The sequence below is a fragment of the Heterodontus francisci genome, chromosome 30 (assembly GCF_036365525.1).
Source record: "Heterodontus francisci isolate sHetFra1 chromosome 30, sHetFra1.hap1, whole genome shotgun sequence".
NCBI classification, from domain to species: Eukaryota; Metazoa; Chordata; class Chondrichthyes; order Heterodontiformes; family Heterodontidae; genus Heterodontus; species Heterodontus francisci.
In genome coordinates this window covers 56,751,995-56,769,603 of record NC_090400.1, presented here as the reverse complement: position 1 = coordinate 56,769,603, position 17,609 = coordinate 56,751,995, and the positions used below count along the sequence as shown (strand labels likewise).

General features: G+C 44.9%; 2 protein-coding genes across 4 annotated transcripts in view; one reads left to right on the top strand and one right to left on the bottom strand.

Moving 5' to 3' along the window:
• The window catches only part of brip1 (BRCA1 interacting helicase 1), a 643,193-nt gene that overhangs the window by 80,114 nt on the left and 545,470 nt on the right, over positions 1-17,609 (bottom strand). The window contains exon 28 of one of the 3 annotated variants that reach the window (XR_010968792.1): positions 2,766-2,860. The exons of 1 other annotated variant lie outside the window; for it this stretch is intronic. The gene's annotated coding sequence lies outside the window, so the exon portion shown is untranslated. Of the gene's footprint in view, positions 1-688; positions 2,861-17,609 lie in introns of those variants that run through there. One more of the 3 variants, XR_010968791.1, reaches the window with a different exon arrangement.
• tbx4 (T-box transcription factor 4) overlaps positions 1-17,609 on the top strand; it is a 132,775-nt gene that overhangs the window by 92,870 nt on the left and 22,296 nt on the right. Inside the window, exon 5 of the mRNA XM_068010737.1 lies at positions 7,745-7,897. Within this exon, the coding sequence (XP_067866838.1) occupies positions 7,745-7,897 (153 nt within the window). The remainder of the gene's footprint in view (positions 1-7,744; positions 7,898-17,609) is intronic.

Genomic DNA, 17,609 nt, shown 5'->3' with positions numbered 1-17,609 from the left:
GGTTACTGGCTTGTAGGGTCACTTAGACTGGGCTTGGTTTTTTATTGTCACAGCTTTTAGACAGCACTAAATGTGAACCATTACTGAGTGTATTTTAAATAAAAGCAATTATCAAAGTGTAGATTGTTTATTGGTGACCAAATACCCTGCTGATTACAGTTGATTGATAATGTAGAGAGCAGAAATATCGATTGGCAAAGTTCATGGTAACTGCATTCCTGTATGTGCTCCTTTTTCAATGAACTGGGTTAATGTCTATATAAAAATATTGCATAAAAGAACCAGCATTGTAGCGAATTAAGCACTTGTATGGGAATTTGGCCAATTGAGCATTTTGTCGTTTAATTTAAGTGACATTCAGTGGGATGTTTTAATTCAATGGTTTTCATTTATATTTCAAGCTACCATATAGGAGAAATGCTGGACAGTGACAAGAAAGTGAGTTAAGGTTTTTGAGGAGATTTGACAATGAAGAGAGAGGTAGCAGAGTAAAGAGACTTCGGGGGGAAATTCCAATTGCTGGGTCATTTGTGGGTGAAGATTCTACTGTCCTTGGGAAAGTGGAGGGAATATGAATGACAGACCAAGAACAACAATTTGCATTTATACAGCACCCTTAATGCAGTAAAACACCCCAAGATGCTTCGTGGTAGCATTACCAGAAAAAATTTGACACTGAGCCACATCGAGAGATATAAGGACGGATGAACAAAAGCTTGATCAAAAAATTAGGTTTTGAGGAGGAGGTAGGTTTCAAGGAAGATTAGGATTTCAGCAGCCATTGGGCTGAGGCAGGAATGGAGGCAGGCGATATGGTAAGGTGGAAATAGGTCTTCTTAGAGATGGAGAGGATATAAGGTCATAACCTCTGCTCAGGATCAAATAAGAGGTGGAGGTTGCAAGTAGTCTGGTTCAGCCAGGGAGGGGACCAGACAGAAAAGCAGGGAGCTTTCTGAGATGGAGGATTGGAGAATTTTATAGAGAAAGAGTTGTCAGTAACAGGGATGTTGTGTGATTTCTGCAAAGGGATAGGATTGAGGTTGTAGAACTGGAATTTATGTAGGATTGCAAAAGGAAGGCTGACAAAGGAGAATGTGGAGAAATCAAGCCTCAAGGCTTCACTAGGCACTTTGATATTGTGAGTTGCTCTATCAGTTATCTATGAAGGCCAAACAGGTGACCAATTACAAACTTTAATCCTTGGAAATTCATGGGATCTGGAGTCAATATTAAAGATTCCCAACCAACAATATCTTATGGCTCCGCTGCTCTTGTGGGTCTATCCTGCCAGTGGGACAGACAGGAATATTGGCTGACAGATATGATTCTGTGAGTATGACTAATGTTGTTTCACTAGTCTATGAGACTAATCCATTTTGGGAGAGTTGTGAGGTGAGTGCAGTGATTATTGGGCTAAATTGCCTTAGTCATATTCTGGGTCATTGCCAATAGTCTGTTTGTTTTCTTATTATTATTGAACTTTGTTGCTTGAGAGGATATTCTCATAGTGGGGAAGTTGAATTATTTGTATGCCAGACAGGTGGCAGGTTTCCTTTTAGTTTTCCATTTGGGGTTTTCCAACAATCTTCTGTGGGGGGATTTTCTGGTGATAATCAAAAAATGACCAGATATAATAAGCTCAATTTCACAATTTATCATGGTGAGATTTGAACCCATTATCTCGGGATTGTACGTCCAGTATCATAATGTCTAGGCAACCGTACTCTATGATGTTAGTGAGGTTCACTGGTGCCACTTACTGCAGCTTCTGTCCTTCCATTTTCTGGCAGGGGGCGGGCATGTTTGTATCTACTGCCCAACCCTAACCACACCCTAATCCACCCCATATCAAGGAGCTGTGTGATTGGAAGAGTTCCAGAGCTATTCTGGCAATTCCACCATTAGCCTCAACTGCATCCTTGCCAGAACTGGCGCAAGGAACTGACTCTGGAGACGATTGATTGTCTCAGCTGACTCACTTTGGAGCTGAGAATTTTTTTTAGAATCTGGTTCTTTGGGTGGGGAAGAGCCTTGGAAGGACTGCAGCCACATCGACTTACACATTCGCTCGCACACGCACACAAGAGACAGATAGAGAGGGAAAAAGGGAAAATGAATTTTTAGTGGGGGGGGGGGGGCGGCGGGCAGTGAGGTCACAATAAACCTGTTGAATTCTCTTGGAAATCAAGTTCTCGATGGGTGCAGGCCTGAGATGATCGTAGGTTTCTCGCATGATTGAAAGATTGCAACATATGGCTATAACACACTGCTTTAATGTAGTAAATGCAGCAGCCAATTTGCAAACAGCTGGTCCCACAAAAATAACCAGATATTTTAATGATGTTGGTTGAGAGATAAATATTGATCAGGACACCAGGAAAACTGTTTCTTCAAAGTAGTGCCATGGGATCTTTTATAACCACCCGAGAGGGCAGACAGGGCCTTGGCTTATCATTCAATTCGAAAGGCAGCACCTCTGACATTGCAGAATTCCTTCAGTAGTGTCAACATGGATTTTGCGCTGAAATCTCTGCAGCAGGAGTTGAGTCCCTGACCTTCTGACTCAGAGGTGAGAGCACTACCCTTTGAGCCATGGCTGACAACTGTACTGTAGTTCACTTTGAGATCACTGCCTGGAGAAACACCAGCAGGAAAACAAGTGTCCCATTCCCCGATGTTGAGAGTGCATTTGGCTCCATTTTCTTCAATAAAGGCTGGTCTAGTAACAGAAATCATTTATATAAGAGCCGTCTCCTTTAAATTACTTTTTCTTCCAGTGTAAAGGAGCTCTGGGTGAGTTGAAATGCTCTTGAGCTCCTAACATTCCAAACATTCTTTCAGCTGTTGTCCCTGTTGCTCTCTGGAAGAAATCAACAATAAAAATTAAAGTGACATTTAGCAGTTATTACAGTTACTCAGAAGCAAGTTTTAGTGTTTTTTTAATTCTTTCATGGGATGTGGTCATCGCTGGCATGGCCAGCATTTGTTGCCCATCCCCAATTGCCCTTGAACTGAGTGGCTTGCTAGGCCATTCCAGAGGGCAGTTAAGAGTCAACCACATTGCTGTGGGTCTGGAATCACATGTCAGCCAGGACAGCAGATTTCTTTCTCTGAAGAATATAAGTGAACCAGATGGGTTTATAATGATAATTGATGATAGTTTCATAACACAATTTAAATTTAAATTCCATCAGGTACCACAGCAGGATTTGAACTCATGGCCCCAGGGTATTAGCCTGGGCCTCTGGATTACTAGTCCAGTGATATTGCCGCTATGCAGCCATCTCCCACTGTTTTTGAGTCAGAAGGTGAAAGGTTCGCGCCCCATTCTAGTCAACCCCAGTGAGTATGGTCTTTAGAAAACTGGATTGATATCTAGTGTGACACGAATTCGGACCTGCCCTAACAGACTATTAATTAGGGTACATGTGGATTAATTGGATGAGGTAATAGTTCTCTGCTACTTGTGATTAGATTAGATTAGAGATACAGCACTGAAACAGGCCCTTCGGCCCACCGAGTCTGTGCCGAACATCAACCACCCATTTATACTAATCCTACACTAATCCCATATGATGTTGTGGCCATTTCGGAGACATGGGTAGAGCAGGGGCAGGAATGGATGTTGCAGGTTCCGGGATTTAGATGTTTCAGAAAGAACAGAGAAGAGGGTAAAAGAGGGGGGGGTGTGGAATTGTTAATCAAGGAAAGTATTACAGCGGCAGAAAGGACGTTTGAGGACTCGTCTAATGAGGTAGTCTGGGCCGAGGTTAGAAACAGGAGAGGAGAGGTCACCCTGTTGGGAGTTTTCTATAGACCTCCGAATAGTTCCAGAGATGTAGAGGAAAGGATAGCGAAGATGATTCTCGACAGGAGCGAGAGTAACAGGGTAGTGGTTATGGGGGACTTTAACTTTCCAAATATTGACTGGAAATACTATAGTTCGAGTACTTTAGATGGGTCTGTTTTTGTCCAGTGTGTGCAGGAGGGTTTTCTGACACAGTATGTGGACAGGCCAACCAGGGGCGATGCCACATTGGATTTGGTACTGGGTAATGAACCCGGCCAGGTGTTTGATTTAGATGTAGGTGAGCACTTTGGCGATAGTGATCACAATTCGGTTAGGTTTACCTTAGCGATGGGCAGGGACAGGTATATACCGCAGGGCAAGAATTATAGCTGGGGGAAAGGAAATTATGACGCGATTAGGCAAGATTTAGGATGTGTAGGATGGGGAAGGAAACTGCAGGGGATGGGCACAAACGAAATGTGGAGCTTATTCAAGGAGCAGCTAATGCGTGTCCTTGATAAGTATGTACCTGTCAGGCAGGGAGGAAGTTGTCGAGCAAGGGAGCCGTGGTTTACTCAAGAAGTTGAAGCGCTTGTCAAGAGGAAGAGGGCGGCTTATGTTAGGATGAGACGTGAAGGCTCAGTTAGGGCGCTTGAGAGTTACAAGCTAGCCAGGAAGGATCTAAAGGGAGGGCTAAGAAGAGCAAGGAGAGGACACGAGAAGTCATTGGCGGATAGGATCAAAGAAAACCCTAAGGCTTTCTATAGGTATATCAGGAATAAACGAATGATAAGAGTTAGAACAGGGCCAATCAAGGATAGTAGTGGGAGGTTGTGTGCGGAATCAGAGGAGATAGGGGAAGCGTTAAATGAATATTTTTCGTCAGTATTTACAGTAGAGAAAGAAAATGTTGCCGAGGAGATTACTGAGATACAGCCTACTAGGCTAGATGGGATTGAGATTCACAAGGAGGAGGTGTTAGCAATTTTGGAAAGAGTGAAAATAGATAAGTCCCCTGGGCCAGATGGGATTTATCCTAGGATTCTCTGGGAAGCCAGGGAGGAGATTGCAGAGCCGTTGTTGTTGATCTTTAAGTCGTCATTGTCGACAGGAGTAGTGCCGGAGGACTGGAGGATAGCAAATGTTGTCCCCTTGTTCAAGAAGGGGAGTAGAGACAGCCCTGGTAATTATAGACCTGTGAGCCTTACTTCGGTTGTGGGTAAAATGTTGGAAAAGGTTATAAGAGACAGGATTTATAATCATCTTGAAAAGAATAAGTTCATTTGCGATAGTCAGCACGGTTTTGTGAAAGGTAGGTCGTGCCTCACAAACCTTATTGAGTTTTTCGAGAAGGTGACCAAACAGGTGGATGAGGGTAAAGCCGTGGATGTGGTGTATATGGATTTCAGTAAGGCGTTTGATAAGGTTCCCCACGGTAGGCTATTGCAGAAAATACGCAAGTATGGGGTTGAAGGTGATTTAGAGCTTTGGATCAGAAATTGGCTAGCTGAAAGAAGACAGAGGGTGGTGGTTGATGGCAAATGTTCATCCTGGAGTTTAGTTACTAGTGGTGTACCGCAAGGTTCTGTTTTGGGGCCACTGCTGTTTGTCATTTTTATAAACGACCTGGATGAGGGTGTAGAAGGGTGGGTTAGTAAATTTGCGGATGACACGAAGGTCGGTGGAGTTGTGGATAGTGTCGAAGGGTGTTGTAGGGTACAGAGGGACATAGATAGGCTGCAGAGCTGGGCTGAGAGATGGCAAATGGAGTTTAATGCGGAGAAGTGTGAGGTGATTCACTTTGGAAGGAGTAACAGCAATGCAGAGTACTGGGCTAATGGGAAGATTCTTGGTAGTGTAGATGAGCAGAGAGATCTTGGTATCCAGGTACATAAATCCCTGAAAGTTGCTACCCAGGTTAATAGGGCTGTTAAGAAGGCATATGGTGTGTTAGCCTTTATTAGTAGGGGGATCGAGTTTCAGAGCCACGGGGTCATGATGCAGCTGTACAAAACTCTGGTGAGGCCGCACCTGGAGTATTGCGTGCAGTTCTGGTCACCGCATTATAGGAAGGATGTCGAAGCTTTGGAAAGGGTGCAGAGGAGATTTACTAGGATGTTGCCTGGTATGGAAGGAAGGTCTTACGAGGAAAGGCTGAGGGACTTGGGGTTGTTTTCGTTAGAGAGAAGGAGGAGGAGAGGTGACTTAATAGAGACATACAAGATAATCAGAGGGTTAGATAGGGTGGATAGTGAGAGTCTTTTTCCTCGGATGAGGATGGCAAACACGAGGGGACATAGCTTTAAGTTGAGGGGTGAAAGATATAGGACAGATGTCAGAGGTAGTTTCTTTACGCAGAGAGTAGTAGGGGCGTGGAACGCCCTGCCTGCAACAGTAGTAGACTCGCCAACTTTAAGGGCATTTAAGTGGTCATTGGATAGACATATGGATGTAAATGGAATAGTGTAGGTCAGATGATCGGCGCAACATCGAGGGCCGAAGGGCCTGTACTGCGCTGTAATATTCTAATTCTAATAATTCTAATTCCTAAACATCCCCACCTGTCCCTATATTTCCCTACCACCTACCTATACTAGTGACAATTTATAATGGCCAATTTACCTATCAACCTGCAAGTCTTTTGGCTTGTGGGAGGAAACCGGAGCACCTGGAGAAAACCCACGCAGACACAGGGAGAACTTGCAAACTCCACACAAGCAGTACCCGGAATAGAACCCGGGTCCCTGGAGCTGTGAGGCTGCGGTGCTAACCACTGCGCCACTGTGCCTGAGGCTTTAGTCACATCTCGTAACAGCATAATCAAAGATTGCGGAATCTGATATCAACTGAGACAAACATGACACTGGTCTCTAATGGTCTCTTTGTTTTGGGCAGCACAAAGTGTAAAGGATGTGAATTTGTGCCCATAAAGCAAGTTATTAATCAGGTGCCAAAGACATCAAATAAATTTGGTGATTGGCCTCAAGAAACTTCTCCACATAGAGGAAAGAAAGAACTTGCATTTCTCAGGATCAGGACATCCCAAAGCGCTTTACAGTCAATGAAATCCTTTTGAAGTGTATTCACTGCTGTAATGTAGGAAATGATAATATTTACACAGCAAGATCCCACAAACATTAATGACCAGTTCATCGTGTTTTTTCAGCCATGTTGGTAGAGGGATTAATATTGGCCAGGACTCCCCTACCCTTCTTTGAAATAGTGCCACAGGATATTTACATCAACTTGAGATGGTAGGCAGGGCTTCGCTTTAATATCTCATCCGAGAGATGGCACATCTGACAGTGCAGCAATCCCTCAGTACTGCATTGGGAGCGTCAGCCTAGATTGTGTACCCAGGTCTCTGGGGTAGGGCTTGAATCCACAAACTCCTGACTCAGAGATGAGAACGGTACCCACTGAGCCAGACTGCGAGCAATAGATTGGAGGAGGGGTCACCTGATGCAGTCTCACATGTGTCACATTGGCCAGTGTTTACGAGCACAGCTACAGAGGATGGGAGAAAGTCCTTAGACTGTATTTTTGAGAGCAGAAGGGAATATCAGGCAGTGTTAGATGGTAAAGGGAGACCAAAAGCAAATGAAATATCTTAAAAATGGAGAGTCGCATACTTGACTTGTGAATCCGTCCAGGAGAAATCCCAGTTGCCCTGTTGTTGGTGGTTGGTGTGATTTAGAATGATTTCTGTGTAATGTGCCTGCTGCTGTGACACAGACCTTAGTGCACTCTCAAACCAGTGGGACATGGCTTCCTGCCAACTACTCCACACTACTGAGCTATAATGGGGCAGATAGAAGGACAGTCATACAGAGCTGTAGCTCTTCTTTCACACACTGCACCAACCTGGACAAATAATTCAGAGAACAGCATCTTTCTATTTATCTCAATAATTTATGATTCTAATAATTACTCTTTTTATCTTCCTCTCCACAGATCATTTTGAATTCTATGCACAAATACCAACCAAGACTCCACATTGTAAAAGCAGATGAAAATAATGCGTTTGGTTCGAAAAACACTGCCTTTTCCACCCATGTATTCACGGAGACAACATTCATTTCAGTCACATCATATCAGAACCACAAGGTAAGCCTTTCTTGCCTCCTCTTAATGCTCCCCTTTCAAAATTATTCAGTTCCTTGTTGCTGGCCACTTTCGTCAGAGTGAAGAGTGTTCTTGGGAATTGTTCAGCTCCTACTAATGTTTTGGCTCCCATTAACTGCATCTGCATCTGGATTGTGACCAAGATCAGGCCCACAGGAAGTGATTGGGGCTGAGTGATCCAGATCACAAAGTCAAGGCTGAGGAGATGGAATGAGAAGCAGGGAGCATGAGATCAGAGCCGAGGTAAATAGGTGGAGATTGTACCAGCCCTGTGTGATGGAACCTGCACAGCCTCTGAGGCTACAAGACTTTTTTATGTACTCTTTCATAGTGAAGGAATGGGGCCAACTGGTGACTTGTTTACACTCCGTGATATAAACACTCCAAACGCATCGGAGTTCTCTGCTACTTGTGCCTGAGGCTTTGCTCACATCTCTTGACAGCATAATCAAAGATTGTGGAGTCATAGAGTTATACAGCACAGAAACAGGCCCTTCAGCCCACCGTGTCCGTGCCAGCCATCAAGCCTATCTATTCTAATCCCATTTTCCAGCACTTGGCCCATAGCCTTGTATGCTATGGCTTTTCAAGTGCTCATCTAAATACTTCTTAAATGTTGGGAGGGTTCCTGCCTCTACCACCCCATCAGGCAGTGTGTTCCAGATTTCAACCACCCGCTGGGTGAAAAATGTATTCTTCAAATCCCCTCTAAACCTCTGCCCCTTACCTTAAATCTATGTCCACTGGTTATTGACACCTCTGCTAAGGGAAAAAGTTTCTTCCTATCTACCCTATCTATGCCCCTCATAATTTTGTATACCTCAATCAGGTCCCCCCTCAGCCTTCTCTGCTCTAAGGAAAACAACCCTAGCCTATCCAGTCTCTCTTCATAGCTGAAATGCTCCAGCCCAGGCAACATCCTGGTGAATCTCCTCTGCACCCTCTCCAGTGCAATCACATTCTTCCTATAGTGCAGTGACCAGAACTGTACACAGTAATCCAGCTGTGGCCTAACTAGCATTCTATACAGCTCCATCATAACCCCCCTGCTCTTATATTCTATGCCTCGGCTAATAAAGGCAAGTATCCCATATGACTTCCTAACCACCTTATCTACCTTCAGTGATCTATGGACAAGTACACCAAGGTCCCTCTGATCTGATATCAATCGGGGCACTCGTCTCTGATGGTCTCCTTGTTTTGGGCAGCACAAGGGGTAAAGGATGTGCATTTGTGCCCAAAAAGCAAGTTACTAATCGGGTGAGTGGCTGCAAGAAACTTATATAGAGGAAAGAAAGAACTTGTATTTCTCAGGATCAGGACATCCCAAAGTGCTTTGCAGCCAATAAAGTCCTTTTGAAATGTAGTCATTGCTGTAATGCTAATTTGCACACAGCAAGATCCCACAAACAATAATGACTAGATCATCATGTATTTTAGCCAAGTTGGTAGAGGGATAAATATTCACCAGGACTCCCCTACTTTTCTTTAAATAGTGTCATGGGATATTTCATATCCACCTGAGAAGGCAGACAGGTCTTCAGTTTAATAGCTAAACTCCAGAGGTGAGGTGAGAGTGACTACTCTTGGTATCAAGGCAGCATTTGACCAAGTATGGCATCAAGGAGCCCTAGTAAAACTCGAGTCAATGGGGATCAGGGAGAAAACTCTCCACTGGTTGAAGTCATACCTAGAACAAAGGAAGATGGTTGTGGTTGTTGGAGGTCAATCATCTGAGCTCCAGGACATCACTGCAGGAGTTCCTCAGAGTAGTGTCCTAGGCTCAACCATCTTCAGCTGCTTCATCAATGACCTTCCTTCAATCATAAGATCAGAAGTGGGGATGTTCGATGATGATTGCACAATATTCAGCACCATTCGCGACTCCTCAGATACTGAAGCAGCCCGTGTCCAGATGCAGCAAGACCTAGACAACATCCAGACTTGGGCTGATAAATGGCAAGTAATATTCGCGCCACACAAGTGCCAGGCAATGACCATCTCAAACAAGACAGAATCTAACCAACTGCCCTTGATGTTCAATGGCATTACCATCGCTGAATTCCCCACTATCAACATCCTGGGGGTCACCATTGACCAGAAACTGAACTGAACCAGCCACACAAATACTGTGGCTACGTGAGCAGGTCAGAGGCTGGGAATTCTGCGGTGAGTAACTCACCTCCTCACTCCCCAATGCCTGTACACCATCTACAAGGCCCAAGTCAGGAGTGTGATGGAATACTCTCCACTTGCTTGGATGGGTGCAGCTCCAACAACATTCAAGAAGCTCAACACCATCCAGGACAAAGCAGCCCGCTTGATTGGCACCCCATCCACCACCTAAAGATTCACTCCCTTTACCACCAACGCACAGTGGCAGCAGTGTGTACCATCTACAAAATGCACTGCAGCAACTCACCAAAGCTCCTTCGACAGCACCATCCAAACCTCTACAAGGACCAGGACAGCAGATGCATGGGAACACCACCACCTGCAAGTTCCCCTCCAAGTCACACACCATCCTGATTTGGAACTATATCATCATTCCTTCACTGTCGCTGGGTCGAAATCCTGGAACTCCCTTCCTAACAGCACTGTGGGTGTACTTACACCCCCAGGACTGCAGCGGTTCAAGAAGGCAACTCACCATCACCTTCTCAAGGGCAATTAGGGATAGGCAATAAATGCTGGCCTAGCCAGCGACGCCCACATATATGAAGGAATAATAATTTTAAAAATCTCATCCGAAAGACAGTATATCTGACAATGCATGTGTAAATTGCTAGCATCAAAGTCCATGCTGAACTATGTGTGTCTGTGTGTTGATGATGCATGGCTGTGAAGGATCCAGTAAAATAATGGGTCTTCCTGGCTGCTGGGTTTAGCAAATTGTAGAGGCTGATGAAAAAGTTGCTGTCAGTTATATGAAAGTTGCATATCAGGAGCTAGTAGCAAAAGATTGATATAAAAGAAGGTTATTAAGCAATTTGATCCCACAGTATACAGCAATGTCCATTACAACAGGCTTCCAGCTGAAAGCCAAAAAGTGGGAGAGTGGTGCAATGAGTTGCATTCCCGGACAGAAACATTGTAAAAGAGCCATGGTATATACCTAATATTTCACAACTTAAAGGTTTTCTTTCTAATGACTTCACTACAGTAAGGACTAAACACAAATCAACTCATAAGACTTTAAATTAAGTGTACCAACTCAGATTGTGATCAAATATCGCATGATAATGTTTGAAGAAGAGAAGGGAAGTTCTCCCTGGTGTGCAGGACAAGACTTACCCTCAATTAACATCACTAAAACAGATTCTTCTTTGGCCTCCTTGTCTCGAGAGACAATGGGTAAGCGCCTGGAGGTGGTCAGTGGTGTGTGAAGCAGCGCCTGGAGTGACTATAAAGGCCAATTCTAGAGTGACAGATTCTTCCACAGGCGCTGCAGATAAAATTGGTTGACGGGGCTGTTACACAGTTGGCTCTCTCCTTGCGCTTCTGTCTTTTTTCCTGCCAACTGCTAAGTCTCTTCGACTCACCACTCTTTAGCCCCGCCTTTATAGCTGCCCACCAGCTCTGGCAATCGCTGGCAACTGACTCCCACAACTTGTGATCAATGTCACAGGACTTCATGTCGCGTTTGCAGACGTCTTTAAAGCGGAGACATGGACGGCCGGTGGGTCTGGTACCAGTGACGAGCTCACTGTACAATGTGCCCTTGGGGATCCTGCCATCTTCCATGCGGCTCACATGGCCAAGCCATCTCAAGCGCCGCTGGCTCAGTAGGGTGTATATGCTGGGGATGTTGGCCGCCTCGGGGACTTCTGTGTTGGAGATACGGTCCTGTCACCTGATGCCAAGGATTCTCCGGAGGCAGCGAAGATGAAATAAATTGAGACGTCACTCTTGGCTGACGTACGTTGTCCAGACCTCACTGCCGTAGAGCAAGGTACTGAGGACACAGGCTTGATACACTCAGACTTTTGTGTTCCATGTCAGTGCGTCATTTTCCCACACTCTCTTGGCCAGTCTGGACATAGCAGTGCTTGTTGATTTCTGCATCGAGAGACAGGTTACTGGCGATAGTTGAACCTAGGTAGGTGAACTCTTGAACCACTTCCAGAGCTTGGTCGCCGATATTGATGGATGGGAGCATTTCTGATGTCCTGTCCCATGATGTTCATTTTCTTGAGGCTGATGGTTAGGCCAAATTCGTTGCAGGCAGCCGCAATCCTGTCGATGAATCTCTGCAGACACTCTTCAGTGTGAGATGTTAATGCAGCATCGTCAGCAAAGAGGAGTTCCCTGATGAGGGCGTCCCGTACTTTGGTCTTCGCTCTTAGACGGGGAAGGTTGAACAACCTGCCACCAGATCTTGTGTGGAGGAAAATTCCTTCTTCTGAAGACTTGAACGCATGTGAGAGCAGCAGGGAGAAGAAGATCCCAAAGTGTAGGTGCGAGAACACAGCCCTGTTTCACACCACTCAGGATAGGAAAGGGGTCTGATGAAGTGCCGCTATGCTGAATTGTGCCTTTCATATTGTCATGGAATGAGGTGATGATACTTAGTAGCTTTGGTGGACATCCGATCTTTTCTAGTAGTCTGAAGAGACCACGTCTGCTGACGAGGTCAAAGGCTTTGGTGAGATCAATGAAAGCAACGTAGAGGGGCACATGTTTTTCACGGCATTTCTCCTGTAGCTGGCGAAGGGAGAACAGCATGTCAATGGTGGATCTCTCTGCTCGAATGCCACACTGTGCCTCAGGGTAGACACGCTCAGCCAGCTTCGGGAGCCTGTTTAAAGCGACTCGAGTGAAGACTTTCCCCACTATGCTGAGCAGGGAGATTCCACGGTAGTTGTTGCAGTCACTGCAGTCACCCTTGTTCTTATAGAGGGTGATGATATTGGCATCGCGGATGTCCTGTGGTACTGCTCCCTCGTCCCAGCACAGGCAAAGCAGTTCGTGCAGTGCTGAAAGTATAGCAGGCTTGGCACTCTTGATGATTTCAGGGGTAATGCCATCCTTCCCAGGGGCTTTTCCGCTGGCTAGAGAATCACAGTGGGCGGCACAGTGGCGCAGTGGTTAGCACCGCAGCCTCACAGCTCCAGGGACCCGGGTTCGATTCCGGGTACTGCCTGTGTGGAGTTTGCAAGTTCTCCCTGTGTCTGCGTGGGTTTTCTCCGGGTGCTCCGGTTTCCTCCCACAAGCCAAAAGACTTGCAGGGTGATAGGTAAATTGGCCATTATAAATTGTCACTAGTATAGGTAGGTGGTAGGGAAATATAGGGACAGGTGGGGATGTTTGGTAGGAATATGGGATGAGTGTAGGATTAGTATAAATGGGTGGTTGATGTTCGGCACAGACTCGGTGGGCCGAAGGGCCTGTTTCAGTGCTGTATCTCTAATCTAAAAAAAAAATGGCATCACTGAGTTCCGATTTTGTTGGCTGTACGTTCAGCTCATCCATGAGTGGCAAAGACTGGGCTGAATTGAGGGCGGTCTCAGTGACAACACTAAAACAGATTATCTGGTCCTTATCACAATGCTGTTTGTGGGAAATTGCTGTATGCAAATTGGCTGCTGCCTTTCCTACATTACAACAGGACGACACTTCAAAAGTACTTCATTGACTGTAAAGTGCCTTGGGACATCCTGATTCAGGAAAGATGCTATATAAATAGAATCCATTCTATTTTTCAGTAACTTGTAATGTTAGAAAGGATTTACTTACCTGGCCTCTCATCAGCTTGGACCAGGAGAAGGCTTTTGACAGGATATCGCACACATACATGATGGATATGCTCTCCAAAATGGGGTTTGGGGAGGGAATCTGCAATTGGATCAAAATGCTCTACACAAACATCAGTAGCACAGTCTCAATCAATGGGTGGGAATAAGAAAGTTTCCCGATCAAATCTGGAGTCAGACAGGGCTGTCCTCTCTCCCATCTTGTTTGTTTGCTGTATTGAACCTTTTGCTGAGTCTATTAGGAAGGATGCGAGCATAAGAGGTGTGACAATCCCAGGCAGTGGAGGCACTCAGGTTAAAACCTCCCTGTACGTGGATGACGTTGCCGTCTTCTGCTCGGACCTGCTGTCTGTGACCACCCTCGTGTGTGGCTGCATCAAGCTGTGCGTACAGCCCCTGCACGAAAACACCAAGTGTCACTACGTGCTGAGGTTCTATCTGTCCCCGGTGTTGCGAAGGATGGGCCTGGTCACATTGCCACGGAATGCTCCATCCAGTTGGACCATGCCGTACCACCTATCCTTCATGGAAAAGCTTGTGCTGAAAAACACCTTTGACCACCAATCCATCAGGCCTTTCATATTGTCATGGAATGAGGTGATGATACTTAGTAGCTTTGGTGGACATCCGATCTTTTCTACTAGTCTGAAGAGACCACGTCTGCTGACGAGGTCAAAGGCTTTGGTGAGATCAATGAAAGCAACGTAGAGGGGCACATGTTTTTCACGGCATTTCTCTTCAAGGCCCTACAGGAAAAGGAGACAGTGAATCTTGGCAGATGGTTCCAAGCAGACTGCCAAAGTCATTTGGCAGAATGCCTCATCACCAGAACTTTCAAACAAGCACCAAGACGTAACTTGGCTGGTGATGAGAAAGGCCCTCCCCGTCAGATCTTTCCTGCATGCCTCCGCACAATGCCCTCGAGGTGGCTGTGGTGGGGAAGAGACTGTTGCCCACCTCCTTCTGGAATATGCCTTTGAAAAGCAGGTGTGGAAAGAGATGCAATGGTTTTTGTTGAGGTTCATCCTAAGCAGCTCTGTAACACAGGAGTCTGTGCTCTACGGGCTGTTCCCAGGGACGTATACCAAGATAACCATCAACTGCTGCTGGAGGACCCTCAACTCGGTGAAAGACCCACTTTGGTCTGCCCGAAACTTGCTGGTCTTCCAGAGAAAAAAGTTGTCCACGTCCAAGTGTTGCAGACTGGCACATTCCAAGTTCCAGGTCTACGTGCTGAGGGACGCACTAAAGCTTGGGGCAACCGCTGCAAAGGCTCAATGGGGAAAGACCACTGTGTAAGGTCCTCGCACCAAGGTGAACTGAGGGGCTGGAACCTGTGTAAAACCCCTTGGGCTGTATGCACCAAAATGTCTTTTTACTATGTAATGCCAATGTACATTGCATTTAAAAAGGAATGGCAAGAATTGTGAGGCACTTCATGTTTTTCTGTATGGAAGAAATCTGTTCTCTATTGTACTTTCCGGAATGTGAAATTTGAACTGTTTTGTAATGTATTTTCAGATTTTTATGAATAAAGTATATTTTTGGCAAAAAAAATTATTTACTGAATTGGACAGGCTGATTGTGAGAGGCAATCTGAGTTCTAAACAGTAGCTTCTCTTATATTTGGGTAAATGCTGTGCCAGTGCCAGAGGCTCACAATGGGTGGGTTTCATGCAACCAGTGGCAACACCAAAGGAAATTTAATGCATTCATTATGGTTGATGGCTGGAAGAACTAATTTGTCTTAACCAAGTCTTTCCTGATGAATCTGGCAAGTTTATTTTGTGGTTTTCGGTGAATGTGAGACCCAGCTCAGGTCTGACACAAGTTACTACAATTAGCTGAAAGCATCTAAGTGTGGTAAAGTTAGGACAAAGGACCATGAAGTGGTATCATGTCAGTAGAATATAGATAATAATACAGCACTGAGGTCAGTGAATGGGCTCCAAACAAGCATTACCAAACCACTCAATTCCAGATGTGTATACCTCCAACATCCAGTCAGCACTCTATCCTTTTCATAGACATTTTCAATATACACTCCACATCCATAAAATAAACAGCTGTTTCCATTATCAAATGTGTCTAGTCCTTTTTATCTTACACTGGAACCTAACTGCTGACAGTGATTAGCTGAAGGGTCATTGCGTGGTACGAAATGTTTCCTTAATTGTTTGTTAAATGGGGTCAGAGGACAACAGTTCACAGAGGCATCAGCAGGGGACAGTGTACAGACTGTTGCCCCCTGACATGGGAAAGCTCAGACTGGTGCCGGCAATAGTACTGTCCTGTCCTACACAGGTGGAAAACATTTTCCTTTAGAACCTCTGACTCTTGTATGGGATAGATGGGGGCAGGGCAGTGGATGGATAGCCATGATCCTGTCTACCTTAAAAAGGCAAAGCAACTCTGCAATACCTTCAGAGACCATCAATGAATTTTACTGAAATATTCCCAAGCAGCTAAACATGTCACTTTTTATGGGTTGGGTTTGGACTCATGATCAAGAGGGCAATGTCTGCCATCACCAGTGTTAAAACTAGGGCCATTACTTCCTAACTTGCAACATGACAGCTCCATTCAATGTCAACTTGCAACTATATAGTGTCTTTACTATATTAAAAAGGTCCTGGGTGCTTCACAGGAGCATTATCAGACAGACTTTGGCACAGAGCCACATAAGGAGATATTAGGACATGTGACCAAAAGCTTGATCAAAGAGATAGATTTTAAGGAGCAACTTAAAGGATGACAGAGAGGTAGAGATTGAGAAATTTAAGGAGGGAATTCCAGAGCTTCAGGCCTAGGCAGTTGAAGGAGCACCCACAAATAGTGGAGTGATGAAAATCAGGGATGCACAAGAGGCCAGAATTGGAGAAGTGCGGGATTCACATCAGCAAACATCATCATGCCTCGTGTACAACACCAGCACAATAAAAATGAACGTGCTGCTCTGAACATGTTTCCAGTGGGGATCCCTTTCTAATACCAATAACAAAAAGTGAAAGTAAGGTGACTGAGGAACAGAAATAAAAAGATAGAAATACTGGAAATACGCAGCATGTTGATTGACATCTGAAAATATTAAAAAGGTTAATGTTTCAAGAAAGTATGATGAGGAGTTCATACCTGAAAAATTAACCCATCTTTTCTAGTTTGGAGATGCTGATGGGCAAATTATGCATTTTCAGTGTTTCCTGTTCTTTTACCCATATTCTCCGTTGTGACTGTCTCCAACCGAGGGGTAACTTTACAGAACCTCCCCCCTAACACAGAATCTGCTGGCCTCATTATATTCTATTATACTATTTAAAAAATGAACACAATAAAGGTGGCTGATAGCTGCGAGAACTGGAGATGCACAAAGAAACTCAAAATTCAAAATGAGCACCTTGACTTACAATACTATGGGAGCTAATCACAAATCAGTGAAAGTTTATTTTCAGAGTATGTGTATCACTGGAAAAACTGACATTTATTGCCCCTCCTTAGTTACCCTAGAGAAGATGGTGTTGAGGCTTTTGCTTGAACCACTGCAGTGTGTGTAGTGGAGCTCTCCCACTCTACTGTTAGGTAGGGAGTTCCAGGATTTTGACCTAGTGACGTCACAACAATATTATTTGAAATAACCCATTTGCAACTCCCATTAAATTTAAAATGCACAACCTCATTATCATAAAGGCTGTAGGTGCCATCGGATAATCTTATTTGTGCTGACTTAATGAGAAGATGTTTCTTCACTCAGTAAATGTCTGACCTCCTGTTTCTTGAAACGGTGAGTATTATCCTTTGTTACCTCTAGACTTGACTATTCCAAGCACTCCTGGCTGGCCTCCCATCTTCCACCTTCCATAAAATTAAACTCATCCAAAATTCTTTTGCCCGTATCCTAACTTACACCACGTTTTGTTTACCCAGCAATCCTGTGTTTACTGACC